Source organism: Podarcis erhardii, assembly GCF_964252035.2.
Source record: "Podarcis erhardii genome assembly, chromosome: 2".
Classification (NCBI taxonomy): Eukaryota; Metazoa; Chordata; class Lepidosauria; order Squamata; family Lacertidae; genus Podarcis; species Podarcis erhardii.
Window position 1 is genome coordinate 125,455,203 of NC_138498.1, and position 27,133 is coordinate 125,482,335.

General features: G+C 45.9%; 2 protein-coding genes and 1 pseudogene across 3 annotated transcripts in view; 2 read left to right on the forward strand and 1 right to left on the reverse strand.

Moving 5' to 3' along the window:
* Positions 1–10,010, reverse strand: part of LOC309334732 (H-2 class II histocompatibility antigen, E-S beta chain-like) — a 44,596-nt pseudogene extending 34,586 nt beyond the window's left edge. The window contains exon 1 of the transcript XR_014161666.1: positions 9,754–10,010. The product of XR_014161666.1 is annotated as an H-2 class II histocompatibility antigen, E-S beta chain-like (transcript). The remainder of the gene's footprint in view (positions 1–9,753) is intronic.
* Positions 10,011–13,836: 3,826 nt separating this feature from the next.
* LOC309334702 (uncharacterized protein) lies at positions 13,837–18,617 on the forward strand. Its single transcript, XM_081849285.1, has 2 exons — positions 13,837–13,930; positions 16,626–18,617. The coding sequence occupies exon 2, from the start codon at positions 16,807–16,809 to the stop codon at positions 18,310–18,312; it is 1,506 nt and encodes a 501-aa protein (XP_081705411.1). The 5' UTR covers positions 13,837–13,930; positions 16,626–16,806; the 3' UTR covers positions 18,313–18,617.
* A 3,647-nt stretch (positions 18,618–22,264) lies between these two features.
* Positions 22,265–26,962, forward strand: LOC309334719 (uncharacterized protein). The gene is made up of 2 exons (XM_081849320.1): positions 22,265–22,608; positions 24,420–26,962. The coding sequence occupies exon 2, from the start codon at positions 24,609–24,611 to the stop codon at positions 25,860–25,862; it is 1,254 nt and encodes a 417-aa protein (XP_081705446.1). The 5' UTR covers positions 22,265–22,608; positions 24,420–24,608; the 3' UTR covers positions 25,863–26,962.
* The last annotated feature ends 171 nt before the right edge of the window (positions 26,963–27,133 follow it).

Genomic DNA, 27,133 nt, shown 5'->3' on the forward strand with positions numbered 1-27,133 from the left:
ATCAGCCCAAAGTCACCATTGGATCAAACATCATGGCCAGGGGCACAGCATGCAACACAAAAATCATGGATCCACGGCTTCCTGGCCGTACCGTGGCCCAAAAACGTGGTTTTGAAGCACGGATCCTCATGGATCCTTACACTTTTCGCATTGGGCCAGCCCAAACTCACCATCAAATCACACATCGTAGCCAGAGGCATAGCCTGCACCACTAAAAACTCGGATCCACGGCTTCCTGGCCATACTGTGGCCCAAAAACGTGGTTTTGAAGCACGGATCCTCATGGATCATCACACTTTCTGTATTGGGGAACCTCAAATTCATCCTTTAATCAAATATTTTGTACATAACCACAGATCTGACCACAAATATCATGGATCTACTGCTTCATGGCCCTTGTCAGATGCTACCCTGGATATATTGGCCAATTTTTAGGTGGGTGTGCTGGGATGGAGGAAACGGAGTCGGCTGAATCTCTACCTGTAATGGTTATGAGTGGGTTACTTGTGCGTAAATTGCCTTCAGTTTAGTTAGATTGTTTGCTCAACCATGTTTAGGGTTAGAGCTCGCCCTCCGTGACCTGTTAGTAACTTGGGCGTTTCTTGAATCTCTTCCAGCATAAAAGCTGTTTGACCCCAAGTCTCCTCCTATGTTCCCTGTGCGGAACGCGTCTGCGCAAGTAAGGGGACGGTAAGGGCATGCCAGCGCTCTCTCCACTGGTTTCGGTTGAAGGGTCTTGGAGCCCTGACACCGATTCCTCCATCTCCCTCTCCTCTCTATTGGTGTCACGCTGAATTCCTTCCCCCCGACTGGTTCCTTCTCCGGCATCGCTCTGGAGCCCTGCCTCCGCTTCTCTCTCTGATGTCAGTTCCCTGACACTACCCATTAAAGATGGGCGCCCAATGGCTTGGCCAGAATAATTTCAGTTTGGTTTGCCAGCTCCCAGCTCTTCATGGGGTGCAATAGTCACCTGTATCTGCCATCAGGAGTCTCGGTGTGATCCTGGATGCTTCTGTCTCTATGGAGGCATTGGTCACAAATGTAGCCAAACTGGAATTTTTGAATCTATGTCAGGTTAGGCGATCTGTACTGTAGCTGTCCCTTTCCAACCTAGCCATCCTGATCCATGCAGTAGTCACCTGCAGACTAGACTACTTTAACTTGCTGTGCATTTATACCCTGCACTCCCTGGCTCAGGTATACAGCAAGTTAAAGTAGTCTAGTCTGCAGGTGACTACTGCATGGATCACCATGGAGAGAGAGAGAGAGAGAGAGAGAGAGAGAGAGAGAGAGAGAGAGATATGCAGGACTACCCTTGAGACTGCTCCAGAAACTCCAAATGGTCTAAAATGCAGATGCATGAGTTCTTACTTGGACCTTGTGGAGAGCCCACATTCAGTTGGTTGTTCATCAGCTGGATTGGCTCCAGGTGGAGTATCGAATCAGGTTCAATGTTTTGGTGCTACTCTTTAAAGCCCTAAGCAGTCTGTGACCTTTCTTATCTGTGGGAATTATCTTCCAATACACCACCCATGAGTGTGACGCTCATCTAACATCTAACAGGTCCCTGGCCAAAAACATATCCAGCTGTCCTCAACCAGAGCCAGAACCTTTTTGGTGGAACGCTTTGTCTAATGAGACCAGGGCTCAGTGCAATCTATCTCAGTTCTCTCACTTGTCATGGTGAATGGGCTTGCACATTCCTATGACCCTTGTGAGTGAAGCGGTTGGGAATCCCGTACTCCCAGCAGGGTCACCCAAGGCGGTAAGGTCAAAGAAAATTAAATATGCTCAGAGTCCTGTAGTGATTTCGTGCTCTTTATTACAGCTTGTAAAACAGTGACTGAATTTCCCCCAAAACCTCAGGCTTTTATATACATTATTTACACAATGAGTCCCGTCTGACTGGCTGGTTCTGCTTCCCTCCTGGAGCCTGATTGGTCTTTTCCTGCAAGCCAATCAGTTCTTGCATTCTAGGATCCTACTTGCCTATTGTTCTGGGATCCAAGCTTAGTACATAACAGGGAAGGAGCTAGACAAAGAATGATCCAAGAAGTCCTCAACGGCAGAACAGGCGGGTGATAACAAGCAGTGTGTTACAACGGCTGTGAAGGTGAATGAAGGCTACAGCAGATAGGATCCACCAGTTCGTCATGACTACTCATGCCATCAGAACAGAGCCCTACTGCGAAGGCTGTGCGTTGGTCACGCACAGGCGTCTTCCAAAAACCCAACCCAACCCACCCAAACCCTCCCCCCATGGCGATCACTAAATGGCTACGGGGGCAGGAATGTGAAGCCCCTAGTCATGAACCGACACATGGGCGGTGGGTACAGATTCAGTCATTCTGACTCAAGGAATGAGGCAGTTGAGCAGCTCAGCAGCTGTATCCATGACTGAGCAGCCTTTTTTAGGATGCACTATGCTCACCCCAAAAAGGGGAAGGGGCTGGAAATGGTGCCCTAAACATAGTATGCCTCCCTTTTTCCCTGACTGGATTACCATGCCCAGGTGGAATCTCTTTTCCCATAGTTTGAATCAATTATTCTGCATCCTAGTCTCTAGAACAGCAGAAAACAAGCCTGCTCCCTCTTCAACATGACATCCCTTCAAATATTTAAACATGGCTATCATGTCACTCCTTAATCTTCTCTTCTCTAGATTAAACAAATCCAGCTCCCTAAGTCTCTCCTCATAGGGCTTGGATTCCAGACCTTTTACATTTTGGTCACCCTCCTCTGGACATGCTCCAGCTTGACAATATCCTTCTTCAACTGTGGTGCCCAGAACTGGACACAGTATTTCAGGTGTGGTCTGACCAACCAGAATAGTGTGGTAGCATTCCTTCACTTGATCTAGACACTATACTCCTATTGATGCAGCCCAGAAATGCATTGGTGTTCTTAGCTGCCACATCACACTGTTGACTCATATTCAGCTTGTGGTCGACTAAGACTCCCAGATCCCTTTCACAGGTACTGTTGTCAAGCCAAGTGTCCCCCACCTGTGCATTTCATTTTTTCTATCCAGGTGTAGTACCTTACATTTCTCCCTATTGAACTCCATATTGTTGGTTTTGGCCCAGCTCTCTAGGCTATTCAGGTCATTTTGAATTCTGACCCTGTCCTCTGGTGTATTAGCAACCCCTCCCAGTTTGCAGTCATTTGCAAATTTGATTAGCACGCCCTCTATTCCATCATCCTCAGCAGCCTGCACTGAATCAGATGCTGGAGCTACTGTTATCTTTTCCTACAGTCTGGGGAACTTTCTTCCCGATCTACTCTTCTGTCTTTTATTTCACTTCAACTGTGTGAGCTGCCACTGGCAAGGCTTCCCTGGTTCTGGTGGCATGCCGATAGATTTTGTGGCAGCTACAATATGGTAACAAGTCCTGGATGATGGGTGCACACACAATGTCCTATACGGACTGTGCATGCATGGCAGACCGTATGGACGCCGCACGTGCGGCAGCCCGTGTGGTCACCAGGAGAGCGGCTGCCCATACAGCCTGTACGGCCGCCGTGAGATGGGCTGCCAGTATGAACGCTACACGAGTAGCAGCCTGTACAGTCGCTGCGAGATCAGCTGCCCGTATGGCCCATACAGTCGCTGTGAGAGGGGCTGCCTGTACAGTTGCCGCAAGAGCGGCAGCCCACACAGACGCTGCACAAGCGGCAGCTAGTACAGCGACCGTACTGTCACTCTCCCCCCAGCATGGCACCCCGGGGCACCACCACCCCGCTGCCCCTTCGTATGCCCCTGCAGTCAATCAAATGTACTATGAACAATCTGAAGTCATGCTGGGCACAATTCACCACTAATCCTGTTCTTTTTCTAAAAACACGTGGTGGACTCCAGGAAAGCTGTCAGCAGGCACCATGATGCCCATGGGCACCACGTTGGAAACCCCCTATTTCAAAGTTTGCACTGACAACATCTGTTGGCAAGAAAACTTGCAGTTAAACCTCCATTTATAATTACCACCCCCGCAAAGCAACCAACTTTTGTCCCAAAACCATTTGTAGCTGAATTGACGCAAGACAGGTGATTGTTTTTCATGGTTACTTTGGTGGTCTCCATCTAGTTGGTTTGATAATTTACATTCACAGGTAAGATCATCACAATCTCTGCCTTGGATATTCTTGAGGTTTAGCAGCGTCAAAAATTTCCACGTGGATCCATTTGGATCCATTAAGTGGCGGGGGGCGGACCATCCGAATTGGTCCCACCTCCCTGCAGAGGAGAAGGGTCACGGAGAAGTCCAGTTGCACCAGGCAGTGATCTGACCATGGCACTTCTTTTGTTTCACTTTTACTTGGTGTCAGATCACCCACGTCACTAGAGGTGAACACCAGGTCTAAGGCATGTCCGTGACTATGAGTTGGGCCAAACTTATTCAGGGACAGCCCCATGGAGGCCATGCTTTCCACGAAGTCCCAAGCAGCCCTTGTAAGGTCGTGTTGGCATGGATGTTAAAATCCCCTAGGACAACCAAACTAGGTATCTCCAGGAGAACATCCGCCATGACCTGAAGCAGCTCAGGCAGGGAATCCTTGGTGCAGTGGGGAGGTCAGTACACCAAAATGAATCCTGTACTGCCCCATTGCCCAGCTTTCAGAACATGCACTCAGAGAACTGGGTCTTCCCAGTAGGACACCTGATGCAAGCTAGTGACTTCCTAAAAATCACTGCAAACCCCCCCCCCCAACATGACCTGGGGTTGCTGTGTGTAAGAGAAACCTGGTGGACAAGCAGCAGCTAGGACAGGACCATCTGCTTCATCCAACCAAGTCTCTGTTACACATGCCAGGTCAAGTCCTCCATCCATGATCAAGTCATGGATGGCAGCGGTCTTATGAATCATTGACCTGGCATTGCACAGCAGCACCTTCAGGTCATGTGGGTTTCCCTTGTTGAGCGTAAATATAACATTGAATCACAATTGTACAAAATAACTCAGCAAGCTGACATTTATCAAGAGTTAAACAAAGGTTAGTGTACTAAATATTATTTCCAATTCTAGGTAGTTTGCTATTGGAGAAATACCATATATGATTCTAAAAATCTAAAGCAAGAATTATTTTAAAATAAGATTTCATTTCTAGATCAGACAGACAAGATTTCTTCTACTATATATTTCTTTCTTTATCATATACACACAAAGCTTCTATTTTTAAACAGGAAATATTTTTGTAACTAAGGTCTATTATACAAATCCTTACAGATGTTCATTTTGTTACAGTTCTGTTAAGTTGTATACAAATTATAAAGATGAGTCAATTATTTACTAAATTCGCGAGTTTTGCCATTACTGCATATTCTGATAGTTTCTCTTTCGATGCATCTATTTCAGGACATATGTCAGATCTCCATATTTGGCCAACACTACTCTGACTGCTGTGGTCATATAACTAAATACTTCGACTGATGATTTCACAATACAGTAGCTGAAGGAGTCATTCCCAACAGCATAGTTTTGGGGTCCAATGCAAATTTAGGGTATTTTTTACATTTTTTCATTTCGAAATAAACTTTCCTCCAAAACTTTTTGGTCTTTTCACAGGTCCACCATAAATGGAAGAAGATTCCTTAAGGTCTATCACATTTCCAGCAATGTCTATTCATTGCATTATTCATCTTCTGTATATTTTTCCAAGTTATATACCATTGAAAGAACATTTTTGTACAGTCTTACCTCATGTTACGCCCGCTTCGGGTTATGTGTTTTTGGGTTGTGGACCACGGGAATCCTGGAAGTACCAGAAGGGGCTACTTCCGGGTTTCGCCGCTTTCACATGCGCAGAAGCGCCAAATTGCGCCGGTGCCTGTGCAGACGTGGCGCTTCAGGATGCGAATGCTGTGGGTTGCGGACGTGCCTCAGTCACGGGTTATGTCTGCAACCTGAGGTTCCACTGTACCAATTTTGTTTTAGGGCTTAACTTGCAGTAATTTTATTCCTTTATTAATAATGGTTCTCAATGTTCCACTGTGAACTGCTCTTAAAATTTTTGCATCCATTTTGTCATATAAGGTTTTGCTTGTTGGGGCTTGGTGTCATATTTGAGTAATAGTTTATAAATTTTACCCAAAAGGTAGAACTCTGTTATGATGGACTCAAATTCTGTCTTTTCACTGATTTAAAGGTTTTTCATACATTTTTTCTTGAATCTGGTTATTAGTTGACAGTATTTAAGTAGTTTCATATTTTTTCTTCTCTTTAATACTTTGGCATGTATTTGATCTGTTCTTGAAGATGAACCATATCTTGGTACAATATATAGCGTATTTTTCGCTCTGTAGGACGCACCGGACCATAGGACGCACCGAACCATAGGAGGGGGAGAACGGGGGGGGGATTCTCCCCCTATCCGCTCAGAGCCCCTTCAGCGAAGCGGGAGGAGAAACGGAGCCCCTTCCATTTCTCCTCCCGCTTCACTGAAGGGGCGCTGCGCAGAGAGGAAAAACTGTGCAGCGCCTCTTCAGCGAAGCGAAGCCTGGAGAGCAAGAGGGATTGGTGTGCACCGACTCCTCTCATTCTCCAGGCTTCAGGCGGCTATCCGCAAGCCTTCGGAGCGCAGCGGGAACTTGCGCTGCGCTCCAAAGACTTCAGGCGGCTATCCCTGAAGCCTGGACAGCGAGAGGGGTCGGTGCGCACCGACCCCTCTCGCTCTCCAGGCTTCAGCGACAGCAACGCATAGCCTCTGGAGCGCAGAGGGAGTGCTCCATCTGCGCTTCGGAGGCTTCGTGTTGCTATTTCTGAAGCCAAGGAGTCTGCATTCGCTCCATAGGACGCACACACATTTACCCTTACTTTTGGAGGGGGAAAAGTGTGTCCTATAGAGCAAAAAATACGGTACTCATATATTCTCCTATCGGCTCTAATAATAATATTGCAGTGGTGACATTAACAGTGCAGGTAAGGGCATTTTTGTGATCTTTGCAGTGCAACTCATGATTTTTGTGGTGCAGGCTGTGCCCCTGGCTATGATGTGTGATTTGACAGTGAGTTTGGGTAGCCCCGGTGTGAAAAGAGTGAGGATCCTTGAGGATACATGCTTCAAAACCACGTTTTTGGGCCACGGTATAGCCAGGAAGCTGTGGATCCATGATTTTTGTGGTGCAGGCTCTGCTCCTGGCTATGACATGTGATTTGACAGTGAGTTTGGGGTAGCCCAAAGCAAAAAGCGTTAGGATCCATGATGATCCGACCTTCAAAACCACGTTTTGGGGCAACGGTATGGCCAGGAAGCCGTGGATCCTATTTTTTTGTGGTGCGGGCTGTGATCCTGGCCATGATGTGTGATTTGACAGTGAGTTTGGGTTGGCCCTCTGGAAAATGCGTGAGGAACCATGAAGATCCATGCTTTGGAACGACGTTTTAGGGCCAAGGTGTGGCCAGGAAGCCGTGGATCTCAGGTTTTTTTGGTGCAGGCTGTGCCCCTGGCCATGATGTGTGATTTGACGCTGAATTTGGGCTGATCTAGTGCAAAAAGCGTAAGGATCCATGTGGATCCGTGCTTCAAAATCACGTTTTTTGACCACGGTATGACCAGGAAGTCGTGGATCCATGATTTTTGTGGTGCAGGCTGTGCCCCTGGCTATGACGTGTGATTTGACGGTGAGTTCGGGTTGGCCCACTGCAAAAAGCGTGAGGATCCGTGAGGATCCGTGCTTCAAAACCACGTTTTTGGGCCACGGTATAGCCAGGAAGCCGTGGATCCATGATTTTTGTGGTGGATGCTGTGCCCCTGGCCATGATGTTTGATACAAAGGTGACTTTGGGCAGATCTAGTGCAAAAATCATGAGGATCCATGAGGATCCGTACTTCGAAACCACGTTTTTGGTCCATGGCGTTGCCAGATAACCGTGGATCCGAGTTTTTTGTGGTGCAGGCTGTGCCCCTGGCTATGATATATGATTTGACAGTGAAAACAAAAAAAATTCCTTCCAGTAGCACCTTAAAGACCAACTAAGTCAGTTCTTGGTATGAGCTTTCGTGTGCATGCACACTTCTTCAGATACTTCAGATTTGACAGTGAGTTTGAGTTGGCCCAATGCAAAAAGCATGAGGATCCGTGAGGATCCGCGATTCAAAACCTACATTTTTTGGGCCATGGAGTGGCCAGGAAGCCGTGGATTTCAGTTTTTTGTGGTGCAGGCTGTGCCCATGGACATGATGTGTGATTTGACGGTGAGTTTGTGTTGGCCCACTGCAAAAAGTGTTAAGATCCGTGAAGATCCGTGCTTCAAAACCATGTTTTTGGGCCACGGTATGGCCAGGAAGCCACGTGGGTCCGTGATTTTTGTGGTAGATGCTGTGCCCCTGGCCATGGTGTTTGATCTGATAGTGACTTTGGGCTGGTCTTGTGCAAAAATCATGAGGATCCATGAAGATCCATGCTTTGGAACCACGTTTTTGGGCCACGGTAAGGCCAGGCAGGTGTGGATCCGAGTTTTTTCTGGTGTAGGCTGTGCCCCTGGCGATGATATCTGATTTGACGGTGAGTTTGGGTTGGCCCAATGCAAAAAGCGTGAGGATCCGTGAGGATCCATGCTTCAAAACCACGTTTTTGGGCCACGGTATGGCCAGATAACCGTGGATCCGAGTTTTTTGTGGTGCAGGCTATGCTCCTGGCCATGATGTTTGATCTGATGGTGACTTTTGGCTGATCTAGTGCAAAAATCATGAGGATCCATTAGGATCTGTGCTTCGGAACCACGTTTTTGGGCCACAGTATGACCAGGCAGGAGTGGATCCGAGTTTTCTTTGGTGTAGGCTGTGCCCCTGGCTATGATGTGTGATTTGACGGTGAGTTTGTGTTGGCCCAATGTGAAAAGCGTAAGGATCCATGAGGATCCGTTCTTGAAAACCACGTTTTTGGGCCACGGTATGGCCAGGAAGCCATGGATCCCTGATTTCTGTGGTGGATGCTGTGCCCCTGGACATGATGTGTAATTTGACAGTGAGTTTGGGATGATCTAGTGCAAAAATCATGAGGATTCATGAGGATCCGTGTTTTTTACCATGTTTTTGCGCCATTGCGGCACCACGAAACAGTGGATGCGTGATTTTTTTGGTTCCTCCTACAGACTAAGATGTGGTCTACAGTAGCATGGTGTTTTTATTTTTTTTCAATATAAAAATCATATGAATTCATGAGGATCCGTGCCTCGGATCCATGTTTTTGTGGTGCTGCAGCGCGGCAAAGTGTTGGATCCACGTTTTTTATAGTCCAGTTTGTAGGCGTGCCTTCTAGGTGTGATTTGACACTGCATTTGTTGGAATTATTCTTTAAAAAGTGGAGGATCCATGAGGATCCGTGTAGATCCGCCTTTTATGGAGACCCCATTTATGCCTTATGTGTAGTCCTTTATAGACTTAATAATTGGTTATGGACTAATAATGATGAGGATCATTTTGAGAGGCAGGTGAAGAAGAGCTCAGGGCCAAATTCAGCTGCGCTCCCTCCTCCCCGCCCCCCAAAAGTCCCCCAGGGCTGCCTGCCATCAGCTGTCCTGCAGGAAGACTATTTAAGGTGTGTATATTGTGGTTTTATTAAAATTCAATTGACTGTTATTTGTAAGCTGCTGGGGTAGGATTTTAATCCTGAAAGGTGGGATATAATTAATAGCAATAAATAAATGCTCTCTTCTTCCCAGTCCAAGAAGCCTGAGCTGCTCTTTTTCAGTGGGGGGGGGGAGTGTTTCCCCTTCCCTCCTGCCCCTTTGCCCCCCGTGTCTCTTGGCTCACCTGGAGGCGCCTCCACGCCCAGCCCCTCCGAAGCGGAGACCACCAGCATCCCCAGCAGGAGCCCCCCCAAGGCCAAAGGCGCAGCGCCGGAGCCCCCCATCCTTCTCTCTCCTTCGCCCCCCAAGACTCCCCAATGGGACTTGCTCCGCTCAGCCCCGGGGGGAACTCCTGCCCAGGCCCCGCCCACTCCACCTCCCCGCCCCGCGAGCGTCCAATCCGCCTCCGAGCCCAGGCAGCGTCATCGGTCGCCAGGCAGGGAACTCCTGGAAAGAGCATTATCGGGGCTCTCTTGGCTCTCGCTCGACCGGCAAGTTCCTCTTCGCCTTCTCAGCTGCTTCTGATGTCTCCATTGTTGTTGCGTCGCGTGTGAATCAAGATCTTCCCCAGAAAACCTTTGGGGGGATACAAAGCTTAACATGAATCTGTCAGTTCCATTCAAAAGTTTACTAAGGCAGCAAAAAAGGAAATTTCACACTCAGGCTTCGAAACAGCGAGATGCGCTTTTCTTCTGCTGCGTTTTAAGCCGCTAAACCTTCGTTCCTTCAATGTATGCAGAAAGAGGAAGGAAGTTTCAAGGGGGGAAATAACTGTCTCCTGAGGGAGGGGGCTCCCCCTCTTCGCCCCCAGCCTGCATCCCGAGGAGACCTGGCAGCCCCCCAGTAAGAAGACCCCTCCCCCCAATAAAAGCCCCCTCCAGCCCCCAGCTCCCCTTTGCAAGAAACATCCCCGGCGCTGGTGTCTGAGGAGCCCCATGAAGAAACACACAGGGGGGAGACAGAGAGGAGCCCCCGCAGCCCCTTCCCTGGAGGAGACCCTCCCCTTTTGGGGAGATCCAGCCCCCCCCCCAATATTAGCTGCCCTTTCCCTGCTGCTGTTTTCGCTCGGTTTCCGGCTGAGGCTTCTGCCTGGGGATGGTCCCCGTCTCTGGAGGGGCTGCCTGAGCTTCTCCCTCCTGCCCAGGGATCTTATAAAGCGTCAGAGGGAGGGATCCCTGAAAATCAGCTGCCCCCCCCTCTTCCTTCCTGGCAGCTTCATCCTCTCCCTCAAACCCCCATAAGACCCAGGCTAGATTCTGTTTCCAACGCTGCTGCTGCTGCTGCGTTGTCTCAAGTCCAGCCATGAGGAAGGAGAAGAGGAAATACAATTTACATCAAAATCTATTAATTTATCTTGGCGACTTCCCATTGTGGCGTCAGAAATTATTATTGATCCTGTTTTTATATAAAATAACCAGCTATATTCACTTCTGTATAATTATGCTTGCTTAAATGTCTCTGCTTCTCTGCTGGAGAATATATCAAGTGTTATGCTAAAGAAAGCTAGTTGGCAGTCCATCAATCTGGTCTTTTGAAGTTGAATCTCTTCCTTTGTCTATTTGGTAAAGGTAAAGGGATCCCTGACCATTAGGTCCAGTCGTGGCCAACTCTAGGATTGTGGCGCTCATCTCGCTTTACTGGCTGAGGGAGGCGGCATACAGCTTCCGGTCATGTGGCCAGCATGAATAAGCCGCTTCTGGCAAACCAGAGCAGCGCACGGAAACGCCGTTTACCTTCCCGCCGGAAGGTACCTATTTATCTACTTGCACTTTGACGTGCTTTCGAACTGCTAGGTTGGCAGGAGCAGGGACCGAGCAACGGGAGCTCACCCCGTCGCGGGGATTCGAACCGCTGACCTTCTGAACGGCAAGTTCTAGACTGTGTGGTTTAACCCACAGCGCCACCCGCGTCCCCTGTCTATTTGTTAGGGACTCGTTAGCTACCTCTTATCAGTTTACCAGGGATGTGTTAGGGAGTCATTTTATTGCTCAAGACCTTTAGATAGCCAAGAGTGAAAGATTTACAATACAAGATAACAAGGAGAATTAGCAGATGCTGGGTTTAAGACAGTATTGTTGTCGTTGTTGTTGTTGTTTAGTCGTGTCTGCCTCTTCGCGACCCCATGGACCAGAGCACGCCAGGCACTTCTGTCTTCCACTGCTTCCCGCAGTTTGGTCAAACTCAAATACCTCTTGAATATTAAAAGACACACCCCTTGCCCTTAAATTACTAATTTAAATGTACGTGGGATGTATGTGACTGTGTGTAACAGTGAGGGCACATATCAAGGAGTAAGGTGTGAAAGAGGCATTCAAGGAAGTCTGTCCGCTGCAAGTTCTTAAACCAATAGGAATTAGGGGAGGTAGAAAGGAGGAGTAAGGAGAATGAATGTTTAAAAGCATGTTACCAAGAGTCTGCCGGGGCGGCCAAATTTTCTCTGTACTTTTATTCAGTTGAATAAAACAAAGTACCGGTATATACAGGGCTCTTATTGGCATCAGCAGTGCCTGAAACAATTTAAGGTTTGATTAGCAAACCCAACACCATCCTTACATCTGTGCTGGTCTAATACTCTCTCTTCCCTGCTGCCTATCTAACCTCTTAAGCTAAAATCCTATATTACAAACTGGTGTATTTTCTTTCCATTCATAAGTCTGTTACCGGAAAAATCCGAGGGCTCCCTTGGACAAAAAGTAAAGACACCAACCAGAGTAAATTGAAGCAAATCAGCAGCCTGTAGGCTTGGTCTTTATTGAAGAAAGACTATCGCGACAGGGTGTTCCCCTCACTTGCAGGTGAGAGGAAAGACAAAGAAAAATGGTGTGCAAGACCTTATAAAAACTTTTGAAATTCCCCTCCTCTAGGTCTAGCCCACCCCCAGAAACATCATGCATGCATTACAGAAAGGAGGGGTTGAGGGAGGAGTTGTGGTGGTAACCTGAGTGTCTTGTCACCTGGCTGGTTCCTCCTTTCCCCCTCCCCATGAGTCACTTCCAGGAGACAAAGGAGAGTTTGCAGTTTCCTGCCCCCAGAGGGAAGATCTGATCATTGTCCTTTGATTCAGTCCCTGCTGAATTCACTCCCATATGCAAGTTCTTTGTGATCTTGATTGTCTTCTGTCTGGGATCATCAGGGTTGGCATAGCAACTGGGCAGGGCTCCTGTGGATGTGCTGGGATGCTGAAGGGATTATGGCTGACCAGAACCAAGCCACCCCCTTTTGATAGTCCTTGTCATATTGTTACGAAAGGGGGGGCATGTCTTCTTCACCTTCTTCACTACAATATATCCATTTATTCCCAATTGTCAATGTCAAAGGGGACTAAAATCTATAAAATCCATAGAAAATCAACGTGCCAATTTGCTCAATTTCTCTAGGACTCCATCACCCCCACCCCCTGTCTTCCATAATCCCTCAAGTAAGGTGTCAAGACCCTAATTCTGTCAAAATCACTCTGCCAAACCTTTCCTCCAGGAATGCCAGGTGACAAACTATGCATACATTGGCCATTGTCTTCCCATCTGGCACTCAGGAAGCGCTTATCTGCGCATATCTCCAGCTCTGCATATTCCCCCCTCCCTCCTCCATATGTTAATCCGATGTAACCCAACCTCTCCTTAATGTATTCATGATGTAACTGGGATGTATTTTGCACTGTATTCTGGGACATGGAGGGAGTTTCAAAAGTTCATATCACCCCTTTCTCGCTGTTCAATCTCGTCTTGAACCTGTTGCGCAATAAACCTTGGATCTCCGCATTTTGCTCCTGTCCGGCTGAGCTCATTTTCTTCCGCAGGGACCCGCGGACACTTAGTCCGACGAGCTGGGTGGCAGTGTAGCCCCGCACCCAGATTTTAGCCGTAACAATATGGAGTAAAATAAAAATGGAACAGTGCAAATCCAATGTATGGTTGATTTTTCTATGAATTTATAACAGAAGTGTGGCGTATGTAGTGTGTGAACGTGTGTGAAGTTTGTACAAACAGAATGATTGGGGTGGGGGTGGGGTTCCTGCTACAAGTAAAAACCAGTTAAAGAAATTATTTGGCGGTATTGCGTTCTTATATTGACCGAAAAGGGTCTCCGTTCTTCTTTCTGTATTTTCGTCTTTCTGGTTGCCCCAAAGAGCAAGAAGCAAAAGGCAGCTCCGTCACGTCCGCTTCGCACAGGCGGGGGGGGGGCTCCTCTACGGCCATAGCTCTAGGGGCACGCGAAGTGTTCCCAGGCAGGAGGGACGAGAGGCGGGAAGTTTGGGGAAGGGGAGGAGGGGCGACAATGGAACAACGCCCCCCTTTATATTGCAGGAAAGGAAATCGGAGTAATATCAGCAAGGGAGTCGGAGGGCAAGAGAGGACCCAGAGGTAAGGAGGCCAAGTGGGGGGAGGAGGAGAAGGGGCGGAGGGAAAGGGGCAGAGACTCCTGTCCTGGGACCCACCGACAGGGGCCCAGATGCATGCATAACCCCCGCAGGGTCTGCATTGCACCATCTCCTTGGAAGCCCCACCACCAAACTCCCGCTTCTCTTTCCTGGGGGGCCGAGAGATGCTCGGCTGCCCTGCAACCCCTTGGACGCCTTGGCCCCCATCCCTTGGCCCCCATCCCCAAGCAGGACTGGGGCGAGGCCGCCTTGGTGGGTCCCTTTGCGGGGGGGGGGGGGAGAGGGAATCGATGTAAGAGTTAAAGGAAGCGAGAGAGCCTGGACTGGATGCTGCCTAGAGAGGCCAGGAAAGAGACCCCCTCCTTCTCTCCGCCCCCTCCCCTTGGGTGGTCCCTCTGGATGGAGAGGGGGGTGCGCTGGGTGAGTTGGGCCAAGGAGAGACAGGGGGCAGAGGAAGTTTGGGGGGGGCTGAGGAGAGAGGAATGGAAGCAACATCCCTGGGGCAGGGAAGCCCAGCTTGCCAGATTTGGAGACTCCATGTAAATGAGAATTGGTGGGTGGGATTATAGTGTGCAGCAGCCCTGTAATATTCTCCTTCTATAACTTTTCTTGAGCTGATGTTGCCATACAAGTTCCAAAATAACTACGCAAAATCTACAAAGAGAATCAAAGGCCAATGGTGGCGTGAGCTTTCCAGGACCAGAATCCTCAGCCTCAGGCTTAAGCACACAAAAGCTGAAGCCATAATAATGTAATAGGTCTGTGGTGCTCAGTGTTTAGGTATATTAAGTATTTGGATTTAATTAGAACTTGTGTCTTATAGTGTGGATATGTTTTAAGACAGTCTCAATGTATCTTAGAAAGGGAGTTCTGCAAAGGGTTTTATGTGTTTGATCCGTGTTCCTGGGTAAATGCGGTGTGTCACACTTTGAGAATGTAATCAAGAAGGTATAGGAAAGTGTGCACCTGCTTCTGAGCATCAGAAATGAGCATGGAAAAAGTTAATTAACTCGTGTAAATGCCTTAAGTGTGTACCAGTTCCTTAATCCTCCTCAAACAAAAAGTGCTGATGAACACAGGGAAACTCCTTTGTTAGGTGACACCTGTGGTGGATTAATAATTAATACTTCAAAGCATCAAAAGAAGTAAATTGGTGCAGGATGATTTGGGAATGTGTGCAGTTGATTGGACTATATCAGGAAGTTGTTGGAGATCACAGAGGAAAGAAGAAATGAAATAAAGATATTAAGCATTTTCAGAAGAGGGGGAAGATGGAGAAAGTGCGTCCCCCCCAGATAAGACTCCCATCCTCCCTGGCCATGGGCCATCCTTGCTTGGGCAGAGTTCAACCACATCTGGAGGGCCAGAGATGCCTGAACTCAGCATAGAAGGTTCCTATCAAAGGTGTCCACATTCAGCAGTGTAGCAACCCCTGCCAGCACAAGGGAAAGAGCTTTTTAAAGGAAATTGTTCACCCCCAAAGCTACTTGCTTAGGATCCTACAGTGGGTCCGCCAACCTGAAGCGCCAGAGCTGCCCCTCCCCCCGCCCTGCCTTCCTCCACTGCTGCCCACACTTAAGGAATGTCTGTATGAAATCCCAGAAATGTCTGGCTCCTGTTCCAAAGAGGTCCAGTGGATATTCTAGAAAAAAGTGTGGCTAAGATTCTGAGTCACAATTGTGGCTGAGAAATACAGCCAGGGAGTATGAAACTTTATTATTATTATTATTATTATTATTATTATTATTATTATTACACTCAGGTGGACACACCACTGTTTTCATCATTTTTCTTTTCTTTCCCACAATCAGTGTTATTCACCTTTAATATTCACCTTTTTCAGTGTGACACATATTTTTATCTTGTGATCTTCAGATGAAAAACAATATACAAATTTACTAAATAATTCCCAGTTGGAGCAGAGCTAGAATATCCAGAAGCCCTTGGCCACCCATGGCAAAGGAGGAAGAACAGTGAGAGAGGCCTGGACAGGGAATCTCCGTTAAGATAAGCCAGTGTCAGGAGGCGGGTGCGAGACATGGTGGCATATAATTATTATAAATAATAATTGGGGTGGGTGTCTCAATGTGGCCATCCCAGCGGTCAGGCTCCAGCTGCTTTCCTTCTGCATCTCCAGCTCTCCATTCAAGAATGCAAGGCTGAGAGATGGAGGTCCAACCCCAAGAACATTCTCCAACTGAGCACTCCTTCAACCGACCACAAGCACCAAGCCTTATATGTGGGTCTCCAGAAATGGTCACTATGCACCTACTGAGGCCAAAGGGAGTGTGCAGGTGATTAATAAAGATCTGGAGGTTGAAGGGGACAAAATGTGGCCCAAGGGGTGGAGGATTATAGTGCAGAGGATGAAGAACTTCATGATGAACTTAGGACCCTGATGAATAGTGGGCGGGTTCATGGACATAGAGCAGCTCCCTTTCCTGTGAGAAACCACTTTATTTAAAAAGTAAACCCCACTGTATTCTGAGATAATGCTGCTTCATTAACGTTGATTAAGGGTAATGAAAGGCTGATGATGCATTACTATTATTTGACATTATTTCATTTGCTTTTCCTAAAAATTTGGAATATATGCAGGACAGGAGAGATTGTACAAGATGTTAAAATAAGAGCAGGTGCTAATTGATGTGTGTAATATTCCTTTCTTCTCTTCCTAGAAAACAAATAGGATTTTCTCTCCCCCCCCCCCCACCGCCACATCGAAAGAAGACAATGAAGAAGGCAGTCAGAATTCTGGGGGGCCATGTCCAATGGGAATAACGAAGAAACTATTTAAATGCATAGAAAGAGTGGAAAGAGAGAAAGTGTGGAAAGACAGAGGAGAAACAGTTTGAAAGTATGGAGTGTGGGAAGAGCTTCAGTGACAGTGAAACACTTAGAAAACATCAACGGACTCACACAGGAGAAAAGCCATTTAAATGCATGGAATGTGGAAAAAGCTTTGGTTCGAGTTCAAACCTTCGTATACATAAACACACACACACAGGGGAGAAACCATATAAATGTACTGAGTGTGGAAAGAGTTTCAGTCAGATTGGACACCTTAGAAACCATCAACGGACCCACACAGGGGAAAAACCTTTTAAATGCATGGACTGTGGAAAGAGCTTCACTGATAGTGGAACATTCAGAAAACATCAACGAACTCACACAGGCGAGAAACCATTTAAATGCATGGATTGTGGGAAGAGCTTCACTGATAATCAAGTACTTAGAATTCATCAACGGACTCACACAGGGGAGAAACCATTTAATTGCATGGAGTGTGGAAAGAGCTTCAGTCAGAGTGGAGACCTTAGAAAACATCAACGGACTCACACAGGAGAAAAGCCTTTTAAATGTATGGAGTGTGGAAAGAGCTTCACTTATAGTGGAATACTTAGAAAACATCAACGGACTCACACAGGGGAGAAGCCATTTAAATGTATGGAGTGTGGAAAGAGCTTCAGTAGAAGTGAAAGCCTTAATTTACATCATCGAACTCACACAGAGGAGAAACAATTTGAAAGTATGGAGTGTGGGAAGAGCTTCAGTGACAGTGAAACACTTAGAAAACATCAACGGACTCACACAGGAGAAAAGCCATTTAAATGCATGGAATGTGGAAAGAGCTTCACTGATAGTGGAACATTCAGAAAACATCAACGAACTCACACAGGCGAGAAACCATATAAATGTACTGAGTGTGGAAAGAGTTTCAGTCAGATTGGACACCTTAGAAACCATCAACGGACCCACACAGGGGAAAAACCTTTTAAATGCATGGACTGTGGAAAGAGCTTCACTGATAGTGGAACATTCAGAAAACATCAACGAACTCACACAGGCGAGAAACCATTTAAATGCATGGAATGTGGGAAGAGCTTCACTGATAATCAAGTACTTAGAATTCATCAACGGACTCACACAGGGGAGAAACCATTTAATTGCATGGAGTGTGGAAAGAGCTTCAGTCAGAGGGGAGACCTTAGAAAACATCAACGGACTCACACAGGGGAGAAGCCATTTAAATGTATGGAGTGTGGAAAGAGCTTCACTTATAGTGGAACACTTAGAAAACATCAACGGACTCACACAGGGGAGAAGCCATTTAAATGTATGGAGTGTGGAAAGAGCTTCAGTAGAAGTGAAAGCCTTAATTTACATCATCGAACTCACACAGGGGAAAAACCATATCAATGTATGGAGTGTGGAAAGAGCTTCATTGATAGTGGAACACTAAGAAACCATCAACGGACTCACACAGGGGAAAAACCATTTAAATGCATGGAATGTGGAAAGAGCTTCAGTTGGAGTGGGCAACTGAATTCACATAATCAAACACACAGGGGAGTGACTATTTAAATGTATGGAGTTTTGAAAGAGTTTCTTTCAGAGTGGAACCTTTAATTCACACACGGGAAACTTAGAAGACATCAACAGACACACCTGGGGAAAAGTATATAAATGTATAGAGTGTGGAAAGACCTTACTGCTAGTGAAACACTTACAAGCTATCAACGGACTCACAAAGGGTAGAAATCATTTAAATTCCTGGAATGTGGAAAGAGCTTTTATTGGAGTGGAAACTTAAGCAAACACCAGCGAATTCACAAAGGGGAAACCACTTACTAAAATGGGAGTGTACGTAGAGCTTCAGTTCTGCTGTTCTTACAAAACATCAATGGACTCACAAGGAGGAGGAGCTTTAAGAGCTGAAACCCTACAAACCCCTCAACACTGAAAATGCCAAAATGATTTGAAAGGAGTGCAGGAAGTGCTTCTGTTAAATTATATATATACATATATATTATTTTATTTACAGATTGCAACATACTTTCGAGGTACACATTTGTTTCACATATGACTTCCTCTCCATGGTTTCCCCACATAATTTTAAAAATTGCTGTATATTTCAGATTTTCTACAGCTTACCTTTTCTACACTCTTCTCCAACAAGTATTCAACTGTTTTTTTTCATTCAGCTCCTACCTGTGTTTGTACATGTTTACAAAAATGCTTTAAATATTCAACAAAAGGTTTCTACTCCTCCTTAAAGCCTGCCTTGATCTCTTATTTTCATAGTTAAATTTGCCAAGCCGGCATATTCCATCACTTTTAACTGCCACTCTCTTGATCAAGTGTAGCTATCTCTTGATTTTGCCATTTTTGTGCATAAAGTACTCTTGCTGTTGTCGTTCATCTGTCTTCTTGGAACATCTAACCCAGTTATCCCTAAAAGAAATGCTTCATGGTTTCTGCAGGAGCATCACCTTAAGTAATTTCCCCCCTCGTTATAATTCATCTCCCCAAAGCACCTAACCGCTTTACATGTCTAGCAGATAAGGAGAAAAGTACCTTCTGTTTCTTTACATTTCCAAGATATATATCTCACTCCAGCTTACTCAGTTTCAGATACTGCGTATAAACCATTTTCATAAAATTTTATTTCAAAGCCTAACACACTGTGAATTGTACATTCAATTTCCTCAGTTTTTCCCATGCTTCCATCTCTAGACCAATGGATTGTAGATCATTTGTCTATAATTTGCCATTGTAAGAGCATCTTCTAAATGAATTTTTCTTTGTTCTCTAGTAACTCTTTTTCAAACTGAGATCTTTGCTTAATAAACCCACACTTCTTATTTTGTTTTAAGACTTCAGTCAATTGATAGTATTCCAACCAATCTGTCTCCTGATCTTAATATCCTCTGACTTCTTTAACATTGCACCCTCTTCTGTGAAGGCCGATAGCTCCCTATAGGTCACCCATCTCTTTTCCATGTTCAGCTTCTTTTGTGAGATTGCTTCTATGGGCGAAAGCCACAAAGATATTTTCCTTTCCAACTAATCTTTATACATTTCCAAAACTCTAAATAAGTTTTTCAACATGCATGCCAAATTTATTACCGTATGCTTCTACAGTGGAACCTCACTTATCCAGGCTAAACTTATCGAAATAATAACCGTTAAGAGGGACCAACTGGCCAAAGACTTGCCTCATGTTGTAATGTTTAGTTTTGCTCCTTATGTTATTTTCTTACAGTTTTCTTTATTATTAAAGCTTAGTTTACATTTACATAAACGACTTATTTTTCTCAAAGAAAAAGGAACTCTACTGCAGAAAGGTGTGGAATGTCCTAAACGTGGGTGGGCGAGGAGGGTTGACTTTTATCTGTGTGAACCACCCCCCTTCCTTCTGCTCTCACTGGGCTTTGCTTCCCCACACAGCCAACCCTGCTCAGCATTCAGGGAAATGGAAGAGGGAAACTGGCCACGATCCAGGAGACAGGTCACCAGAAAGCAAAGCAAAACCTACTGAAAAATAATAATAATAAAAAATTGATTTATACCCCGCCTTTCCTGGTTCAGAAAACTGGGCTCAGGGCGGCTAACAACAAATTTAAAACACTTAACTGATACAACAAAGAACGGCATAAAATACAATATAAAACGTGAATAATGATAAATTCAGAATTCAAAAATCAATTTAGGGGGAATGGCGGAGCTGAAGTAGGCGGGGAAGCCCCACAAGCCCCCCTACTAGAGGAATAGTAGCACTGACCCCGTACTCAAAGCCGATGGCCACTTCTGAGACCAGGAAAGAATTCCACCCACCTTGTCACTTGCAGCTGGGCTCACTTGCCAGAGCCCACTAGAGAGCTTGTCTCCACAGGCAACTGGGTGCAGCCCACTTGCTCCCTGCTTGTGGCTCAGGGTGGCCTGCACTGCAGGGGGCTCCTCTCTCAGGTGTGGGGAACTTCTGCAGAGGGAGGGGTGTGTGACATGGCCTCTTTCTCCCTGCCCACCTCCCGTCACCCAATCCCGGGAGGTACCTCGTGGCTCTCCCACCTATCAGCACCTAGGGGAAAAAAGAGTGCCCTTTTTGCTCCAGGTGAAGTGCTGATATATTTGGTGTTGAAAGGGTGGGGAGTGGCGAGAGAGATCTTTGTGCCCAAAGTCTCTGCCACCTCCTCATCCCCAGGGGTTTGGCCTGTGTCTGGACTGCACCACTTCAGCCTGCAAGGAAGACCCTGCTGTGGCCTTGTATTGTGTGGCAAGGCAACACTCAAGAACAGTTCCCACCAACCAACATTACATCATTCCACCACTGCCCACAAGAGGGCGATCTTTCCTCTACACAGGGTAGAATCCTAGAATTGTCAAGTTGGAAGGGACCACAAGGGTCATCTAGTCCAGCCCCCTGCAATGCAGGAATATTTTGCCCAAAGTGGGGCTCAAACCCATGGCCCTGAGATTCAGAAGCTTATGCTCTACTGACTGAGCTCTAAAAAGGAGTTTCCGTTCAAGCAGAGACCAGGATAATTAGGGTTATCATATTTCAAAAAGGAAAAACCAGGAGAACCCCAAAATTGTAGAACTTTTTCTTTTTCTTTTTTTAGACAAGACCCCAAAATGCAAAAAAGCCCGTGAGTTTTCAGTTGGCTTTTCTTAAATCCAGGACAAAGTGCCATCTTTTGGAAATCCCCCCCCCCCCACATCAATTCCACCTTTGAAATCTCAGGAAAATCCAGACGTATGGCAGACCCACAATATACTCTTTCTCTAACTTGCAATGCTTCATACATTTCTCCTTACACACTTCTTGTAGTCCTACTAGCCTAATTTGTTGGTTACAGCTGCACTTCAGATAATTCGTATATTTCTTCCAATCTTCTGTAAATCTCTGGTCCTGCAGGTTTTGAATCTTTCCTGTCATTTTGTCTAATTCTGCGTAGTCCATTAAATTTGTCTGCCATTCTTCTTTTGTCGGACTTTCTGCCTCTCTTCCAACCCCAACCCCCTCCACCCGTTTAATTCACCCTCTATTTAAAACCTTTACTTATGAGGTAATACTCGTTATTTTTCTTCACAGACATTTTTATGGACATATTTTTAAGGCGATTTTGCGCCTCCCCACCCCTTAGCAACGGCCCCGAGGGGGCTGCCTGGGGGTCTCCTGCCCATGGATCTTATATGGGGTCCGTATGCCCCCCAGACCTTCACGGAAGCTCCATCCTCTTCCCTCTCTCTGTGGGGAGGGAGGGGATAGAAAGGAGACCCCCCCCTCTCTCAGGCAGCCCCATGTCTCTTCCCACCCCCAGAGGCTGGCTCCATCTCTGGACTTCACAGAGGACCTTGAAAGGCAAACTTGGGCGGGGGAAGGAGTGACCCCCCCTTTGGCTTCCCTGGATCCGCCCCTCCCCCACTCTCCTGATCCTAAGAAAGAAGTTGGGGGGCTTCCTTCCTTTTCACCCCCATCCTCTCCCCTCCCATCCGTTCTGCTTGTAGATTGAAAACCACGTCCTTCTCTCCCCCCCCCAAACCCAGGTCACCCCCATATATGATGCCCCTCCCGCACCCATCTCGACCCCCTGCTGTGGGGAGGAGGAAGGAGGGGGGCCAGGTCCCTATGGAGCCCCCAGAGGCAGCGCCGTCCCGGCATCTTCCCATCCCAACACAGGGAGGGGCTGCTCTGCAGACGTAGCTCTAGGGGCAAGCGAATCCCAAAAGGAACCGGAAGTGTCGCTGCGAAATGCGCCGGAAGTTTCCAGGAAAGGGGAGGAGGGGCGTCAGTGAAGAACCCCCCCCCCCAATCCCTTTCTCTTGCAGACCAGGAAAGCGGACTAATCTGGAGCCAGGGAGGCGGAGGACCAAGAGGTAAAGGGGGAGAGGAGGGGGGGAAATAGAGGGGGGGCATGAGAGGGGAGGACGAAGAGACCCCCCCGTAAGGAAAGCGCCCTCCCTGGGGCCCGTCGACAGGGGCCCCGATCCAGGCCCCGACCCAGGGGGGAAGGGGGGACCCAACACCTGCAGGGATCTACACCTGGCAAGATCTCCTGGGCAGCAGCAGCACCGCCAGACTCCCCTTTCTCTTTCCTGGGGGGCCGAGAGATGCTCAGCTGCCCTGCCCCCCTCCCTGGACGCCTGGGCGGGAAGGGGAAGGAGGACCCCAAGCAGGGCTGGGGGTGGCGGCTGAGGCCCCCCATTCTCCCGGCTTCCCCCTGGCAGGAATCCCTGGGGTCGTGGGGCGCCTGGCTGGGGAAACGGAGAGAGGGTGTCCATGGAAGGGTTAAAGGAAGGGGAGGAGCCTCGACAGAGACCCCTCCCCTTCCAGCACCCCTGACCCCCCTTCTCCCCCCCCTTCCCTGATGACAATACCAGGTTATCTTATTCACTAGGACTCATCTCCATACTTTGGATTGTCCTGAATACCACCATTTGGTAGCCTAGCCCAAACCCAAAAGTCCCGCTGAGATGATGATTGATAATATTGTCATTTATCCATTTTAGACCCCTAAGTAGTAGCAATTGCAAGGACATTGTGCTGCTCTCCTCTGTACAGTTCCACCCCTATTTCAGACCTTGCGGCTGATTTAAATGTTTAGCTGCTGATAACATGGCAACGTTTAGCAGGTGATATTGTGAGGTTTTGCTGGTGATAAACCGCAAGTGATATTGTGAGTTTTGGTAATGATAACATTACGATCTTTATCTCCTAATAGCACTGCAATATTTAGCAGTGCTACTAACATTACAGTGTTTAGCTGGTAAGTTATCGCAATGTTGAAAAACAGGTATCGCCTAGCCCTTGCACACATTGTGATTTGTAATATATTGCCAGTTCAGTATTAGGAAACAGTTATCACGATGTAAACTTCAAGCCAGTCTTGGACAATATACCAATATATCGCCCAGCTCTAATGATGACCTATATTTCTGACCCAGTGTATCATTGCTGATTTTACCAGTTTGTTCTTAATTTCCCATTCTGATAGCATCTTGTACATTTTGGAAATCGGTTTCTCTTTACTCGCAATAACAGCTCTTTCAAATTTTGAGTAAAATAAACCTCTCCTTTTATCTTGTCTAAACAAGACGATTTGATGGTATTGAAACCAATCTGCCACCAAACGTCCCATCTCATCCTTTTTTTCAATTTTATTTTTTCTTCCAAAAATTCCACAATATCTCTGTAAGTTGCCCATTGTCCTTCCGTATTGCATTTTTTAAAAAAAGGTATTGCTTCTGTGAGTGAGTTCCTTTTCTGCTTATACTTTTACTACTTTTTTGTCTGTTGTTTGTATTTTCTTTTATTTATTTATACTTTTCACAATCTTTATATTGTACAGATTGTATAGGATGTATGTTAGTACTGTATGTTCTGTGTGCATTTTAAGATTTGTTTTGCTTAATAACATTCAATTTTTTTAAAAAAAGAAACATATAGAGGTTGATTGAGGAAAAATATGGCCCGGAGCTGGAGGATTAGTGTTCATGGACATTTCTGCACTGCTGGGGGTTGGATTATATGGCCCCCAGGGTCTCTTCCAACTCTCCAGTTCTATGATTCTATGACATGTGGGGGGGGGGGACATGGAAGGATGTACGAGATGTAAAAATAGGAGAAGGTGCTAATTGAACTTGATGTGCTTCATATTCTTTTGTTTTCTTCTTTGAAACACGAACAGGAGTTTATGTTCCATGCACTCCAAAGAAAGCAGTGGAGAAGACAGTCAGAATTCTGGGGGGACATCTGAAATTTCCTTAGGCTTAACAAAGAAACAATTTAAATGCATTGAAAGTGGCATGTGATTCAGTCAATGAACACACAAACTTCACATCAATGAACTCAAAGAGTGGAGAAACCATTTCAGGCTATGGAGCGTGGAAAAAGCTTCAGTGATAGTGGAATGCCTGGAAAACATCAACAGACTAACACAGGGAAGAAACCATTTAAATGTGTGGAGTGTGGGAAAAGCTTCACTGGTAGCGGAACACTTAGAAGACATCAACGAACTCACACAGGAGAGAAACCATTTAAATGTATGGAATGTGGTAAGAACTTCACACAGAGGTCACACCTTCATGCGCATCAACGAAGTCACACTGGGGAGAAACCTTTTAAATGTATGGAGTGTGGAAAGAGCTTCAGGCACAGTGGAACGCTTAGAGTTCATCAACGGATTCACACAGGAGAGAAACCATATAAATGTATGGAGTGTGGAATGAGCTTTACTGATTATAGAACACTTAAAAAACACCATTGGATTCACACAGGGGAGAAACCATTTGAATGTATGGAGTGTGGAAAGAGCTTCAGAGAGAGGTCGCACCTTCACGCACACCAACGAATTCACACAGGGGAGAAACCATATAAATGTATTGAGTGTGGAAAGAGCTTCAGTGATGGTGGAACTCTTAGAGTTCATCAACGGATTCACACAGGGGAGAAACCATATAAATGTACGGAGTGTGGAAAGAGCTTCAGTGATAATAGAACACTTAGAAAACATCAACGGATTCACACAGGGGAGAAACCATTTGAATGTATGGAGTGTGGAAAGAGCTTCAGTCAGAGTTCAAACTATAGAAGGCATCAAAGGACCCACACAGGGGAGAAACCATTTAAATGTATGCAGTGTGGAATGAACTTCACTAATAGTTCACACCTTCGTTCACATGAACGAACTCACACAGGGAAGAAGCCATTTAAGTGCATGGAGTGTGGAAAGAACTTCAGGGACATTTCACAGCTTCGTTCACATGAACGAACTCACGTAGATGAGAAACCATTTAAATGCATGGATTGTGGAAAGAACTTCAGGGACATTTCACACCTTCGTGTACATCATCAAACTCACACGGGGGAGAAACCATTTGAATGCATGGAGTGCGGAAAGAGGTTTAATCGGAGTGAAACACTTAGAATCCATCATCGAACTCACACAGGGGAAAAACCATTTAAATGCATGGAGTGTGGAAAGAGCTTCAGTGACAGTGGAACACTTAGAATTCATCAACGAATTCACACAGGGGAGAAACCATATAAATGTACAGAGTGTGGAAAGAGCTTCACTTATAATAGAGCACTTAAAACACACCAACGGATTCACATGGGAGAAACCATGTAAATGTATGGAGTGCGGAAAGATCTTCAGTGACAATGGTAAATTCAGAATTCATCAATGGATTCACACAAGGGAGAAACGATATACAGTCGTATCTTGGATCCTGAACGCCTTGCAAATTGAACATTGTGGCTCTCAAACGCCACAAACCTGGAAGTAATTGTTCCGATTTGTGCGTGTTCTTTGGAACTGAACATCTGATGTGGCTTCTGCAGCTTCCAATAGGTTGCAGGAGCTTCCTGCAGCTAATCAGATGTTGTGCTTTGTATCCGAACATTTTGGAAGTCAAACAGACTTCCAGAACGCATTATGTTTGACAGAATAATATGAAATTACTTTCTAAAATGTATAAATTATTTCTAGAAGGATTTACAAAGATGAACACGTTAAATTTGTCATATGTGGTGGACATGCATGATAGTAAAAGCATTTTGGAAAATGATATATAGTGAATTGGAAAAAAATGTTTAAAATAACATTAAAAAACTGAAGCTTCTCTTTTAGGACTCATAGGTGGAGAAATTTCAAGGGAGCAGGAAAGGTTATTTATGTACTCAACGACAGCTGCGCATATGGTATTAGCCCCGATATGGAAAAAAGACAAAGTCCCTACCAGAGAAGAATGGCAGATTAAGTTGATGGACTGTGCTAAATTGACATGTGAATTTAAATAATAATTTGGAAAATTTAATAAATAGATTTCCAGAAAAAGAGAGGAAAACATAGAATTCATTAACAGATTCACACAGGGGAGAAACCATATAAATGCATGGAGTGTAAAAGGAGCTTCACTGAGACTTGAAACCTTAGAAAACATCAAGGAATTCACATAGGAAAAAACCATTTAAATCTATAAAGAAAAAGCCTCAGCCAGAGTACAGAGCTTGATATGCATCAATGGACCCACAGAGGAAAGCATTTAAATGCATGGTGTGTGGAAAGAACCTCAGACAACATCAGTGGACTTTCAAAGGGGAGAGACCATTTCAATGTATGCAGTGAGGAAAGAAGTTCACTGATAGTGGAAAACTTAAGACCTCAAGAAGCTCAGACAAGGGTGAAATCATGTAAATGTCAGGAATATAATTAGAGTTTCGTTCAAAGTTTCAGTCTTTAATGTATAGACATGTAGTTAGGGTCTCACAGTAGTAAATGTAATGTAAGATTTAATGTACTGTAATGTTACATAGGGAGGGGGAGTGTGTGAATCTTCTTACATCCCCAAGGTAATATTGCAAACCACATATATTCTTTACATTTTATAAATTAATTTT

Excerpts from the sequence above, each read along its gene's own strand:
- LOC309334702 (XM_081849285.1), top strand. The coding sequence starts at position 16,807 with ATGGAGTGTGGGAAGAGCTTCAGTGACAGTGAAACACTTAGAAAACAT.
- LOC309334719 (XM_081849320.1), top strand. The coding sequence starts at position 24,609 with ATGGAGCGTGGAAAAAGCTTCAGTGATAGTGGAATGCCTGGAAAACAT.